This window comes from Oncorhynchus clarkii, unplaced genomic scaffold, assembly GCF_045791955.1.
Source record: "Oncorhynchus clarkii lewisi isolate Uvic-CL-2024 unplaced genomic scaffold, UVic_Ocla_1.0 unplaced_contig_12117_pilon_pilon, whole genome shotgun sequence".
Classification (NCBI taxonomy): Eukaryota; Metazoa; Chordata; class Actinopteri; order Salmoniformes; family Salmonidae; genus Oncorhynchus; species Oncorhynchus clarkii.
Window position 1 is genome coordinate 162,294 of NW_027261150.1, and position 15,375 is coordinate 177,668.

Genomic DNA, 15,375 nt, shown 5'->3' on the forward strand with positions numbered 1-15,375 from the left:
TCCAGTGTGTCACCAGTGTTTATGTTCATGTAAACTCTAGTGTTATATTTTATATTTTGGGGCATTGTGTTTGACATCAGCGGTGTGACACTAACGACTTAGGAGGAGGGAACAAACTAGAGATCATATCTCAGTTGCTTGGTTGACAAGATGTTAACCATGGAAGGTGTTCTGTTTTAACCATTGTTCACAGTTCGCCGTGGTTATGTAAATGCCAGCAGAAACAGTACCAGTCAGACCTCGGCCACCAAGTCAGAGCAGTTCCACTGAGACAGTGGCCCATTGTGAGACACAGGTGCTGGTCTGTGAGTCGGGAACCCACAAGTCAGAGCAGTTCCACTGAGACCGTGGCCCATCGTGAGACACAGGTGCTGGTCTGTGAGTCGGGAACCCACAAGTCAGAGCAGTTCCACTGAGACCGTGGCCCATCGTGAGACACAGGTGCTGGTCTGTGAGTCGGGAACCCACAAGTCAGAGCAGTTCCACTGAGACCGTGGCCCATCGTGAGACACAGGTGCTGGTCTGTGAGTCGGGAACCCACAAGTCAGAGCAGTTCCACTGAGACCGTGGCCCATCGTGAGACACAGGTGCTGGTCTGTGAGTCGGGAACCCACAAGTCAGAGCAGTTCCACTGAGACCGTGGCCCATCGTGAGACACAGGTGCTGGTCTGTGAGTCGGGAACCCACAAGTCAGAGCAGTTCCACTGAGACCGTGGCCCATCGTGAGACACAGGTGCTGGTCTGTGAGTCGGGAACCCACAAGTCAGAGCAGTTCCACTGAGACCGTGGCCCATCGTGAGACACAGGTGCTGGTCTGTGAGTCGGGAACCCACAAGTCAGAGCAGTTCCACTGAGACCGTGGCCCATCGTGAGACACAGGTGCTGGTCTGTGAGTCGGGAACCCACAAGTCAGAGCAGTTCCACTGAGACCGTGGCCCATCGTGAGACACAGGTGCTGGTCTGTGAGTCGGGAACCCACAAGTCAGAGCAGTTCCACTGAGACCGTGGCCCATCGTGAGACACAGGTGCTGGTCTGTGAGTCGGGAACCCACAAGTCAGAGCAGTTCCACTGAGACCGTGGCCCATCGTGAGACACAGGTGCTGGTCTGTGAGTCGGGAACCCACAAGTCAGAGCAGTTCCACTGAGACCGTGGCCCATCGTGAGACACTGGTGCTGGTCTGTGAGTCGGGAACCCACAAGTCAGAGCAGTTCCACTGAGACCGTGGCCCATCGTGAGACACAGGTGCTGGTCTGTGAGTCGGGAACCCACAAGTCAGAGCAGTTCCACTGAGACCGTGGCCCATCGTGAGACACAGGTGCTGGTCTGTGAGTCGGGAACCCACAAGTCAGAGCACTTCCACTGAGACCGTGGCCCATCGTGAGACACAGGTGCTGGTCTGTGAGTCGGGAACCCACAAGTCAGAGCAGTTCCACTGAGACCGTGGCCCATCGTGAGACACAGGTGCTGGTCTGTGAGTCGGGAACCCACAAGTCAGAGCACTTCCACTGAGACCGTGGCCCATCGTGAGACACAGGTGCTGGTCTGTGAGTCGGGAACCCACAAGTCAGAGCACTTCCACTGAGACCGTGGCCCATCGTGAGACACAGGTGCTGGTCTGTGAGTCGGGAACCCACAAGTCAGAGCAGTTCCACTGAGACCGTGGCCCATCGTGAGACACAGGTGCTGGTCTGTGAGTCGGGAACCCACAAGTCAGAGCAGTTCCACTGAGACCGTGACCCATCGTGAGACACAGGTGCTGGTCTGTGAGTCGGGAACCCACAAGTCAGAGCAGTTCCACTGAGACCGTGGCCCATCGTGAGACACAGGTGCTGGTCTGTGAGTCGGGAACCCACAAGTCAGAGCAGTTCCACTGAGACCAGAGCAGTACCACTGAGACCGTGGCCCATTGTGAGACACAGGTGCTGGTCTGTGAGTCATGAACACACAAGGCTGAGCATTTCTGTTTAAAACACCAGGGTGTCTCAGTTCCATTAGTGTATCAGGACCCCCAGTGTTATCAGGACCCCCAATGTTCCATTAGTGTATCAGGACCCCCAATGTTCCATTCGTGTATCAGGACCCCCAATGTTATCAGGACCCCCAATGTTCCATTAGTGTATCAGGACCCCCAATGTTATCAGGACTCCCAATGTTCCATTAGTGTACCAAGACCCCCAATGTTCCATTAGTGTACCAAGACCACCAATGTTCCATTAGTGTATCAGGACCCCCAATGTTCCATTAGTGTATCAAAACCGCCAATGTTCCATTAGTGTATCAGGACCCCCAATGTTATCAAGACCACCAATGTTCCATTAGTGTATCAGGACCCCCAATGTTATCAAGACCCCCAATGTTCCATTTAGTGTATCAAGACCCCCAATGTTATCAAGACCCCCAATGTTCCATTTAGTGTATCAAGACCGTCAATGTTCCATTAGTGTTTCAGCACCCCCAATGTTATCAGGACCCCCAATGTTCCATTTAGTGTATCAGGACCCCCAATGTTATCAGGACCCCCAATGTTCCATTAGTGTACCAAGACCCCCAATGTTCCATTTAGTGTATCAAGACCGGCAATGTTCCATTTAGTGTATCAGGACCCCCAATGTTATCAGGACCCCCAATGTTCCATTAGTGTATCAGGACCCCCAATGTTATGAAGACCCCCAATGTTCCATTTAGTGTATCAAGACCGCCAATGTTCCATTAGTGTTTCAGGACCCCCAATGTTAACAGGACCCCCAATGTTCCATTAGTGTACCAAGACCCCCAATGTTCCATTAGTGTATCAGGACCCCCAATGTCCCATTAGTGTATCAAGACCCCCAATGTTCCATTAGTGTATCAGGACCCCCAATGTTATCAAGACCCCCAATGTTACATTAGTGTACCAAGACCCCCAATGTCCCATTAGTGTATCAAGACCGCCAATGTTCCATTAGTGTATCAGGACCCCCAATGTTATCAAGACCACCAATGTTCCATTAGTGTATCAGGACCCCCAATGTTATCAAGACCCCCAATGTTCCATTTAGTGTATCAAGACCCCCAATGTTATCAAGACCCCCAATGTTCCATTTAGTGTATCAAGACCGTCAATGTTCCATTAGTGTTTCAGCACCCCCAATGTTATCAGGACCCCCAATGTTCCATTTAGTGTATCAGGACCCCCAATGTTATCAGGACCCCCAATGTTCCATTAGTGTACCAAGACCCCCAATGTTCCATTAGTGTATCAGGACCCCCAATGTCCCATTAGTGTATCAAGACCCCCAATGTTCCATTAGTGTATCAGGACCCCCAATGTTATCAAGACCCCCAATGTTACATTAGTGTACCAAGACCCCCAATGTCCCATTAGTGTACCAAGACCACCAATGTCCCATTAGTGTATCAAGACCCTCAATGTTCCATTAGTGTACCAAGACAGCCAATGTCCCATTAGTGTACCAAGACCGCTAATGGCCCATTAGTTTACCAAGACCCCCAATGTTCCATTAGTGTACCAAGACCCCCAATGTCCCATTAGTGTACCAAGACCGCCAATGTTCCATTAGTGTACCAAGACCGCCAATGTCCCATTAGTGTACCTAGACCACCAATGTCCCATTAGTGTACCAAGACCGCCAATGTCCCATTAGTGTTTCAGGACCCCCAATGTCCCATTTGTGTTTCAGGACCCCCAATGTCCCATTAGTGTTTCTGGACCCCCAATGTCCCATTAGTGTTTCAGGACCCCAATGTCCCATTAGTGTATCAGGACCCCCAATGTTCCATTAGTGTATCAGGACCCCCAATGTCCCATTAGTGTTTCAGGACCCCAATGTCCCATTAGTGTATCAGGACCCCCAATGTCCCATTAGTGTATCAGGACCCCCAATGTCCCATTAGTGTACCAAGACCACCAATGTCCCATTAGTGTTTCAGGACTCCCAATGTCCCATTTAGGCCATTAAGGCCGATCCCAGACCCAGTTAATAGTAATACAGTTGCTATTTCTGATGTCATCGTTTGAATGAGCGTCGTCTGAACATGTTTTAGTCACTCGGTTAATAATCACAGACCGGGAGAGACATACAAATGACTAACGTAATCTTATTAAATACAGAAAGGGACTATTTTTAAACCTATTTTTAAACCTTTTTAAACCTGTAAACAACTGTCTGATGCTGGTCATAGCTTTATTAATAAGTGTGTAAGGTGATATCTTCCCTATTTACATGTGTCCCAAATGGTACACCTGTTCCCTATAAGTCCTGGTCGAAAGTAGTGCACGACACAGGGAATAGGGTGCCATTTGGAACATTGGTCCCTATATTCCCTGGGCTCAAAACTCACTCCATTAGCTTCTGTCATTGTTTAAAAAACATTCCACCGTGTTTGCCCTTATATGCACACCTTCCTTCTCGCTGCTTGGGCCTTCCCAAATGGCACCCTGTTCCCTGTATAGTGCACCCTATTCCCTGACACCGGGCCAGGGTCAAAAGTAGTGCAGTACGTAGAGGATAGAGTGCGATTTGGGAAGGCAGGCCCTGTGTTCTGACTAATGGCAGTAAACTCCTCACCAACACTCAAGATAGTTTACAGTTTAAAAGAACACAACACCCTTTTTAAAAATTTATTCATGACCGCAATGCTCTCTATAAAGAATACAAAAATCACATCTATCTTCAGACTGTTCCAGAACCTTCTGCTCTACAGATGTTTAACAATGTCTAAATATAGAATGATAATGATGTTGTTGAGATTTTGATGTTTAAAAGAGACCGCTTTCCAAACCTGATTGGTTACTCAGGTTTTTGCTGCCAGTGTACGAACCAGCCATCTTTCTTTTTCCCTTGTTTAAAAAAAAAAAAATAACATTTTCAATGTCTCTCTCTTATCGTTCCAGATAATACTCACACATGCATCTGAAAAGTATATTTGTAAAGCAGGTTATAATAGAAGTGACTGTGTACAGACAAAGGGCAGTTCGTCTCGTTACCTAAAACTGACTTACACTGAGTATACAAAACATTAAGAACACCTGCTCTTTCCATGACATAGACTGACCAGGTGAATCCAGGTGAAATATATGATCCCTTATTGATGTCACTTGTTAAATCCACTTCAATCAGTGTAGATGAAAGGGGAGGAGACATGTAGATGAAGGGGAGGAGACATGTAGATGAAGGGGAGGAGACGGGGTTAGAGAAGGAGTTTTAAGCCTTGAGACAGTTGAGACATGGATTGTATATGTGTGTCATTCAGAGGGTGAATGGACAACATGTGTTACTGCCTTTGAACAGAGTGTGGTAGTAGGTGCCAAGCGCACTGGTTTGTGTCAAGAACTGCAAAGCAATAATAGGAAGGTGTTCTTAATGATATGTACAGTCATATTATATTTGACTTCTATTAGTCCCAGTGGTCATGTTTCCTCCCTCACACTGATGAGATCATTCTTGTTATGGTCCTCGACGATGCCTCTGTAAGGAGAACAAAAAAAATCCCTAGATTACAGACAACATGTTAACCATGTTATAAACTAGTGATGTATCATTTTAATGAACTGATTTTAATAGCCAATGCTGATATTATTTGTTGGCTGTGTGGTAAATTCCGGAAAGGTTGAATTAGGAGCTTGAAACGGTCAATCGTCTCACCTGTACAGGTAGACTTCTTTCGTAAGACTGTCTCTCAGTTCCTCCATTTCCTTGGTTTTCCTCTTCTGAATTTGTAGCTCCATCTTCTGCTCTCTGCTGGTCTCCTCCAGCCGGTCCACTGTCTCCTGTGGGGAGGTTTCATAAACCTGACATTAGTGTCTTTATAATGTACTGAAAGACTGGTGTTCTAATCTCTGTCTCTGTGTGTGTTGGAGGTGCTTTGATTTGTTATGAGCGTGTCTTGGACAGCCTTGTAATTCCAACCTTATCTACTGGACCTCTCCCTCGTGCCATCCCTCCCTTCATCCCTCCATACCTTATACTGCTCCACGTCCTCTCTCCTGTGTGTCTCATTCCATCCCTCCCTTCATCCCTCCATACCCTATACTGCTCCACGTCCTCTCTCCTGTGTGTCTCATTCCATCACTCCCTTCATCCCGCTATTCCCTATACTGCTCCACGTCCTCTCTCCTGTGTGTCTCATTCCATCCCTCCCTTCATCCCTCCATACCCTATACTGCTCCACGTCCTCTCTCCTGTGTGTCTCCGTCAGTTTGAGTCTCTCCTCCAGGCAGGCTCTCTGCAGCCCCAGCCTCTGTCCCTCCTCCCTCAGGGGCCCCCGGCGGGCCCTCAGCTCCTGGGCCTGTTGCCTGGCCTTCACCAGGGCCTCTGACGTCCCCTCCCTCCGCTTCAACAGGGCCAGCAGCATTGGCTCATACCTGGGGGAGGAGGAAAGAGGATAATGAATTTCAGTGCACCTAACAAAACATCTGCAAATCTATGTACGGGATCAAATCAAATTGTATTTGTCACATGCGCCGAATACAACAGGTGTAGTAGACCTTACAGTGAAATGCTCAATACAACAGGTGTAGTAGACCGTACAGTGAAATGCTGAATACAACAGGTGTAGTAGACCTTACAGTGAAATGCTCAATACAACAGGTGTAGTAGACCTTACAGTGAAATGCTCAATACAACAGGTGTAGTAGACCTTACAGTGAAATGCTGAATACAACAGGTGTAGTAGACCTTACAGTGAAATGCTGAATACAACAGGTGTAGTAGACCTTACAGTGAAATGCTGAATAAAACAGGTGTAGTAGACCTTACAGTGAAATGCTGAATAAAACAGGTGTAGTAGACCTTACAGTGAAATGCTTAGTTACAAGCCCTTAACCAACCATGCAGTTTTAAGAAAAACCAAAAAAAAGAGATGAGAAATAAATAATTAAAGAGCAGCAGTAAAATAACAATACCGGGGCTATTGGAATTTGGTATCATGATATATAATTCATGATCATAGTACCAATCATGATAAGTGCGTACCTCATAATTGCTGTGTCAATCCTAGTGCCATGCTTGACTAGAGACCACCTTTGAGTTATGATAACGCCTGGCAATGTTGAGAGAGAATACCTTTCCTCCAGGGCCTTGAGCCCCCCCTGCAGGTACTGCTGTAACTCCCCACAGGAGTTCCTCTTGCTCTGGGTCATCTCCTCTATGGGGTTGGGTGTCTGGCTGTGGGTCTGGAGCTGGGACTGCAGAGTGGAGAGCTGGGACTGGTGGGTGGAGCGAAGCTGAGACACCTCCTCCGTCAGCTTGATGATCAGTGCGTCAAGTTCCAGCTGGGGAAGAGACGGAGAGCGAGACGGAGAGCGAGAGAGAGAGCGAGACGGAGAGCGAGAGAGCGAGCGAGAGAGAGAGAGAGAGAGCGAGAGAGAGAGCGAGAGAGAGAGAGCAAGAGAGAGAGAGCGAGAGAGCGAGCGAGAGAGAGAGAGAGAGAGAAAGAGAGAGAGCGAGAGAGAGAGAGAGAGAGAGAGAGAGAGAGAGAGAGAGAGAGAGAGAGAGAGAGAGAGAGAATAACCTGCATTGCCTTTTGAGCTCTGATCGACGCAGCAGAGGGTTCTGGAACACTCAGTGTTCTAGAACATTTAACATTTGAAATACTCTAGAACACTCATACAATATTCTGGGGGTTCAGGATATACAAAACACTCAAGAAGGTTCTAGAATGCACATAAGGTTTTGGAATACTGACGGTTTAGGAACATTCAGAAGGTTGTCTAGCACAGAAGGCACACCCAGAAGATTCATGGATACTGAGAAGGTGCTGGAACACCAGAAGATTCATGGATACTGAGAAGGTGCTGGAACACCCAGAATATTCATGGATACTGAGAAGGTGCTGGAACACCCAGAATATTCATGGATACTGAGAAGGTGCTGGAACACCCAGAATATTCATGGATACTGAGAAGGTGCTGGAACACCCAGAATATTCATGGATACTGAGAAGGTGCTGGAACACCCAGAAGATTCATGGATACTGAGAAGGTGCTGGAACACCCAGAAGATTCATGGATACTCAGAGGGAGCTGGAACACCCAGAAGATTCATGGATACTCAGAAGGTGCTGGAACACCCAGAAGATTCATGGATACTCAGAAGGTGCTGGAACACCCAGAAGATTCATGGATGCTCAGAAGCTGCTGGAACACCCAGAATATTCATGGATACTGAGAAGGTGCTGGAACACCCAGAATATTCATGGATACTGAGAAGGTGCTGGAACACCCAGAAGATTCATGGATACTGAGAAGGTGCTGGAACACCCAGAAGATTCATGGATACTCAGAGGGAGCTGGAACACCCAGAAGATTCATGGATGCTCAGAAGGTGCTGGAACACCAGAATATTCATGGATACTCAGAAGGTGCTGGAACACCCAGAAGATTCATGGATACTCAGAAGGTGCTGGAACACCCAGAAGATTCATGGATACTCAGAAGGTGCTGGAACACCCAGAAGATTCATGGATACTGAGAAGGTGCTGGAACACCCAGAAGATTCATGGATACTCAGAGGGAGCTGGAACACCCAGAAGATTCATGGATGCTCAGAAGGTGCTGGAACACCAGAATATTCATGGATACTCAGAAGGTGCTGGAACACCCAGAAGATTCATGGATACTCAGAAGGTGCTGGAACACCCAGAAGATTCATGGATACTCAGAAGGTGCTGGAACACCCAGAAGATCCATGGATACTCAGAAGGTGCTGGAACACCCAGAAGATTCATGGATGCTCAGAAGGTGCTGGAACACCCAGAAGATTCATGGATACTCAGAAGGTGCTGGAACACCCAGAAGATTCATGGATACTCAGAAGGTGCTGGAACACCAGAATATTCATGGATACTCAGAAGGTGCTGGAACACCAGAATATTCATGGATACTCAGAAGGTGCTGGAACACCAGAAGATTCATGGATGCTCAGAAGGTATATGGACACCCGATCGCTGCAGCTGTACACAGCCCATCTGTAAATAGCCCATCCATCCTACCAACTACCTACCTCATCCCCATATGTGTTTTTGTTTTTCTGCTCTCTTGCACACCAGCATTTCTACTTGCACATCCTCGTCTGCACGTGTATCACTCCAGTGTAAATCTGATAAATTGTAATTACTTCGCCACTAATAGCCTATTTATTGCCTTACCTCCTTACTTCCTACTCCTTACTACTTGAACACACTGTATACAGATTTTTCTATTGTGTTATTGACTGTATGTTTGTTAATCCCGTGTGTAACTCTGTGTTGTTTTTGTCGTACTCCTTTGCTTTATCTTGGCCAGGTCGCAGTTGTAAATGAGAACTTGTTCTCAACTGGCCTCAACTGGTTAAATAAAAATAATAATAATTAAAAAGGTGCTGGAACACTCAGAAGTGTAGTGGATACTCATGTATATCCTGAACACCCAGAAGTGTATTGGATACTCATGTATATCCTGAACACACAGAAGTGTAGTGGATACTCATGTATATCCTGAACACACAGAAGTGTAGTGGATACTCATGTATATCCTGAACACACAGAAGTGTAGTGGATACTCATGTATATCCTGAACACCCAGAAGTGTATTGGATACTCATGTATATCCTGAACACCCAGAAGTGTAGTGGATACTCATGTATATCCTGAACACCCATAAGTGTAATGGATACTCATGTATATCCTGAACACACAGAAGTGTAATGGATACTCATGTATATCCTGAACACCCAGAAGTGTAGTGGATACTCATGTATATCCTGAACACCCAGAAGTGTAGTGGATACTCATGTATATCCTGAACACCCAGAAGTGTAATGGATACTCATGTATATCCTGAACACCCAGAAGTGTAGTGGATACTCATGTATATCCTGAACACCCAGAAGTGTAATGGATACTCATGTATATCCTGAACACCCAGAAGTGTAATGGATACTCATGTATATCCTGAACACCCAGAAGTGTAGTGGATACTCATGTATATCCTGAACACCCAGAAGTGTAATGGATACTCATGTATATCCTGAACACCCAGAAGTGTAATGGATACTCATGTATATCCTGAACACCCAGAAGTGTAATGGATACTCATGTATATCCTGAACACCCAGAAGTGTAATGGATACTCATGTATATCCTGAACACCCAGAAGTGTATTGGATACTCATGTATATCCTGAACACCCAGAAGTGTAATGGATACTCATGTATATCCTGAACACCCAGAAGTGTAGTGGATACTCATGTATATCCTGAACACCCAGAAGTGTAATGGATACTCATGTATATCCTGAACACCCAGAAGTGTAATGGATACTCATGTATATCCTGAACACCCAGAAGTGTAATGGATACTCATGTATATCCTGAACACCCAGAAGTGTAATGGATACTCATGTATATCCTGAACACCCAGAAGTGTAATGGATACTCATGTATATCCTGAACACCCAGAAGTGTATTGGATACTCATGTATATCCTGAACACCCAGAAGTGTAATGGATACTCATGTATATCCTGAACACCCAGAAGTGTAGTGGATACTCATGTATATCCTGAACACCCAGAAGTGTAATGGATACTCATGTATATCCTGAACACCCAGAAGTGTAATGGATACTCATGTATATCCTGAACACCCAGAAGTGTAATGGATACTCATGTATATCCTGAACACCCAGAAGTGTAATGGATACTCATGTATATCCTGAACACCCAGAAGTGTAATGGATACTCATGTATATCCTGAACACCCAGAAGTGTAATGGATACTCATGTATATCCTGAACACCCAGAAGTGTAATGGATACTCATGTATATCCTGAACACCCAGAAGTGTAATGGATACTCATGTATATCCTGAACACCCAGAAGTGTAATGGATACTCATGTATATACTGAACACCCAGAAGTGTAATGGATACTCATGTATATCCTGAACACCCAGAAGTGTAATGGATACTCATGTATATCCTGAACACACAGAAGTGTAGTGGATACTCATGTATATCCTGAACACCCAGAAGTGTAATGGATACTCATGTATATCCTGAACACCCAGAAGTGTAATGGATACTCATGTATATCCTGAACACCCAGAAGTGTAATGGATACTCATGTATATCCTGAACACCCAGGAGTGTAGTGGATACTCAGAACGTTCTGGAATGGTCAGAAGAACACTCCAGCCCCTACCTGTTCTTTGTTTAGCAGGGCAACCTCACGCTGCTGGGTTGCCAGGGTGACCTGGTTGTGAGCACACTCCCTGGCGACAGAGAACAGCCTCCTCTTCAGCCTCCTAATCTCCTCCTGAAGACCCTGCCTCTCCAGACGCACACTGGACAGCCTCCTCTGCTCCTCACTCCTCTCAGCCCTCAAAGACTGCCACTCCCTCATCCGCGCCTCCCTCCTCCCGTCTGCCTCAATATTCAGCACCTGGCTTAACTGTGCCGCCTGCCCTCCTTCACTCCCTTCCTCTGTCCCCGTCTTCTCCTCTCTCAGTGCCTGCAGCTCTCCCATCAGTTCATTCCGTCTCTTCTCCAGTTTCTCCACCTCCTCGATGCACCCCTCTAGCGCAGTACCCAGCACCTCCAACTCCTGCACGGATCCCCTCATCTCCACCCCTCCCAGCCCTGTCTCTAGTTGTTGACCCCAGATAATGTGAGCCTCTGTGTCCCCCACAGAAACACCGGAGACATGTCCTTCTGTGTCCTCGTCACATACCACCGTGGACATGGACCCTCTTGTGTGTGTATCTCCACAGTCTCCTAACTCATCCGAGTGTCTTTCTGTGGAGATAGCTTGGTAGCTTGGGGGCTCAAATTGGCCAAAGGTACTTCCCAAATATGGCTTCATATCCACACATCCCACAGACTCCTTGTGTCCTTGTGTTGCGACTCCTCTCTCCATGTGTCTGTCTTGTGCTACCTTTTTCATGTTGGGGTTGGGTTGGCCGTATCCTTTGGGTAAACTAGGGTAAGTCCACTCTAAAGGGTCAAAGGTAATCCCTGCCTCCTCCATACAGTTCTCTAACATGGCCAGCATCGCCATTAGCTCGGTCTGATACTCAGCCATAGTGCCACTCAGCTGAGTGCCTGCGGCGGTAAGAGGAGGCAACTGAGGCTGGACAGCGGCTCCTGTGGCTCCACTCTGATCCAAAATGGATTCCACCTCCTTCAGGTGGCTTTGGCACTGGTTCCTAGACTCCTCCACGTGTGTGTCTGTGTAGGTCAGGATGGATCCACCTGTGTGACACTCATTACCACCACAGCTCCCCATCATAGCAACCATCTTCTGTATGTCTGACTGATTCTGGTTCTGAGCTGCTCCAGACAGGTGTGTGTCTGTGTACATGGTGGACAGGCAGGAGGCGATGGAGACACCTGTCATGTCTTCACAACTCTTCAATAGGTCATCCATCTCCCTCAGGTGTGGTTGAATCTGTCCTAACCCACTAAGGTGTGGTTGGTTCTGTCCTACCCCACTAAGGTGTGGCTGGATCTGTCCTAACCCACTAAGGTGTGGCTGGTTCTGTCCTAACCCACTAAGGTGTGGCTGGTTCTGTCCTAACCCACTAAGGTGTGGCTGGTTCTGTCCTAACCCACTAAGGTGTGGCTGGATCTGTCCTAACCCACTAAGGTGTGGCTGGTTCTGTCCTAACCCACTAAGGTGTGGTTGGTTCTGTCCTAACCCACTAAGGTGTGGTTGGTTCTGTCCTACCCCACTAAGGTGTGGTTGAATCTGTCCTAACCCACTAAGGTGTGGTTGAATCTGTCCTAACCCACTAAGGTGTGGCTGGTTCTGTCCTAACCCACTAAGGTGTGGCTGGTTCTGTCCTAACCCACTAAGGTGTGGCTGGTTCTGTCCTAACCCACTAAGGTGTGGCTGGATCTGTCCTAACCCACTAAGGTGTGTGTTAATTTGGGCCGTCGTCGACAGGTGAGACCCAAACGAGTCTGTCGTTTCTCCGACACGACTTCTAAACATGGTGTCCATGTCCTTGAACTGGGCTTGTGTCTCATCCAGGTGTGTCTCTCTGCAGGTATCCGATAGGGAGGACTGACTGTGAGCTGAGCCCGTCAGGACTGTGTCTGTTCTGGTATCTCCCAGTAGAGGCTGGAATGAAGCGCCTGTCTCCTCTTCAACACCATCGTCCCCATTCTTATCTTCCTCGTCGATGAACAGCGGATCGAAGCAGATTTCCGGGTCCATCGGCAGCTCAGTCTCTTGGTCTTCCATGCCCTGTGATGAATAGGAAGAAGATGAAGAGCGAACAGAAGTTGTGAGTAATATTGTAAACCTAATAATGTGATATTGTAGAAAAAGCCAGCTGCGACCATATAGGAAACAATTTGTTTTGGCGGACAGGCATGCCAACCACAGAGTCTATAGGTTGAAACACATTCAACAGACTGGGGTGGTGTTGTCTTCGATCAGGATGTTTTAGTCAACTGGAAACAGAGGAAGGGGTCAGGCGGGGTAGGGGTTACGGTGAGGTGGGGTGCATTACAGCAATAAGCCTAAAGAACGTCAGTCACCACGGGACAGCTGCCCTAGCCTAGCACCAACGGACAGCTGGGATCACACACACACACACAGACACACACACACACACACACGCACACTGTGCGTTTACTCTTATTCTTATAGGGACACACATTGACCTATATCCTAATACACAGGCATTCACAGAAACACTGTGACACCCTCTAGCCTGGCTCGTAGCCTCTGGCTCTAACGCTTTAGCAACTGTTATGACATAGAGTACATTACAGAGTACATCGTCCTAACATGTCATGTACCAGTCGATGGACAAACTATTCACACTGCGTCAGGAAGACTAAGCTCGGTGTTTAGCTGTAATGACTCGGCCTGTTAAGTTAGCCGGAGCTAGCATTAGCTTATTCTGTAAGACTCACTTATTACTTATTGTTGGACTCGTTGTTGACGTTTTAGTGTTTTTTTGTGAACCCACCAATTAAACAAAACCAACTGTTCTTGTAGGACAGGACCTGTCTTTAGAGGCAACCCCCCCCCCCAAAAAAATGTATGAGCTGTTAACTCAAAAGAAAACCACTGCTGTATACAAGTACTTCCTGTGTCATATACTGTGTCAGTTTTTGTAACCTGTGAATGGACTCTGGAAAACTACCTAGCTGTACCCCTCTGTACCCCTCTTATGAACAATTTATGTACATTTAACCACTGTTTTCAGTGCCAGTCTCTCTGCAGTGTCGCCGGTGTCCTAGGATTGACAGTTACCGGCATGGCAGGGGGACCAGCTGTCTCTCTCTTCCTGCCTGGGCAGGGTACGCTTGGAGAAGACACATTCCTACAGAGCCTCCGTCATGAGTCTCCCGCTTATGTTATGTACATGTACAAACTGCCTTACAGTTGACTGCCCACAAACTGCCTTACAGTTGACTGCCCACAAACTGCCTTACAGTTGACTGCCCACAAACTGCCTTACAGTTGACTGCCCACAAACTGCCTTACAGTTGACTGCCCACAAACTGCCTTACAGTTGACTGTCCACAAACTGCTTTACAGTTGACTGTCCACAAACTGCCCTACAGTTGACTGCCCACAAACTGCCCTACAGTTGACTGTCCACAAACTGCTTTACAGTTGACTGTCCACAAACTGCCCTACAGTTGACTGTCCACAAACTGCTTTACAGTTGACTGTCCACAAACTGCCCTACAGTTGACTGCCCACAAACTGCCCTACAGTTGACTGCCCACAAACTGCCCTACAGTTGACTGTCCACAAACTGCTTTACAGTTGACTGTCCACAAACTGCCCTACAGCAGATTATTCAGATTCAGAGAGGTACAAACCTGCACTGACCAAACAACTACTTTATCAGGACATAAATAACTGTGTCTCTGCTTTACAGATAAACACTCTGAAAACCGATCCAGAAACACACTTTAAGTAGCTGTTGGACCACGATCTCAAAAAAACGCACAGACTTGAAGTTGATGTTATTAGATATGTTTGATAAACTTACCATTCAGCAGATACTTTCTCTCCAATCCTTTTCTCCTCTCCTCTGTCCTTAGACAGTATATCCACAAGATGAAACTGAGACAGTGGGTCTGGAGAAGAGAGAGTGAGGGGAGGATAAGAGAGAAAGGAAGGAGAGATGAAAGAGAGAGAGAGAGAGAGAGAGAGAGATGAGAGAGATGAGAGAGAGAGAGAGAGAGAGAGAGAGAGAAAGAGACAGGGAGAAAGAAAGAGATAGAGAGAGAGAGAGGATTGACTCTGCCTCCTCTCCACCAGTCAGTGGGCTGCTATGCGTTGCCCTGGCGACTATGATTCGGTTTACATGTATTAATAAACACTTGTCTGTAGGGAGAAAGAGGAGACAGAGTGGTCTGGCTCTGTC

The 15,375-nt window shown here is 47.1% G+C and overlaps 1 protein-coding gene across 1 annotated transcript; it reads right to left on the bottom strand.

The window, feature by feature from the left end:
• Positions 1 to 4,616: 4,616 nt before the first annotated feature.
• On the bottom strand, positions 4,617 to 15,165 carry LOC139405473 (uncharacterized). Its single transcript, XM_071147803.1, has 6 exons — positions 14,998 to 15,165; positions 11,181 to 13,226; positions 7,067 to 7,275; positions 6,159 to 6,366; positions 5,648 to 5,772; positions 4,617 to 5,470 (listed from the first exon to the last, which is right to left on the bottom strand). The coding sequence occupies exons 1-6, from the start codon at positions 14,998 to 15,000 to the stop codon at positions 5,413 to 5,415; spliced, it is 2,649 nt and encodes an 882-aa protein (XP_071003904.1). The 5' UTR covers positions 15,001 to 15,165; the 3' UTR covers positions 4,617 to 5,412.
• Positions 15,166 to 15,375: the final 210 nt, after the last annotated feature.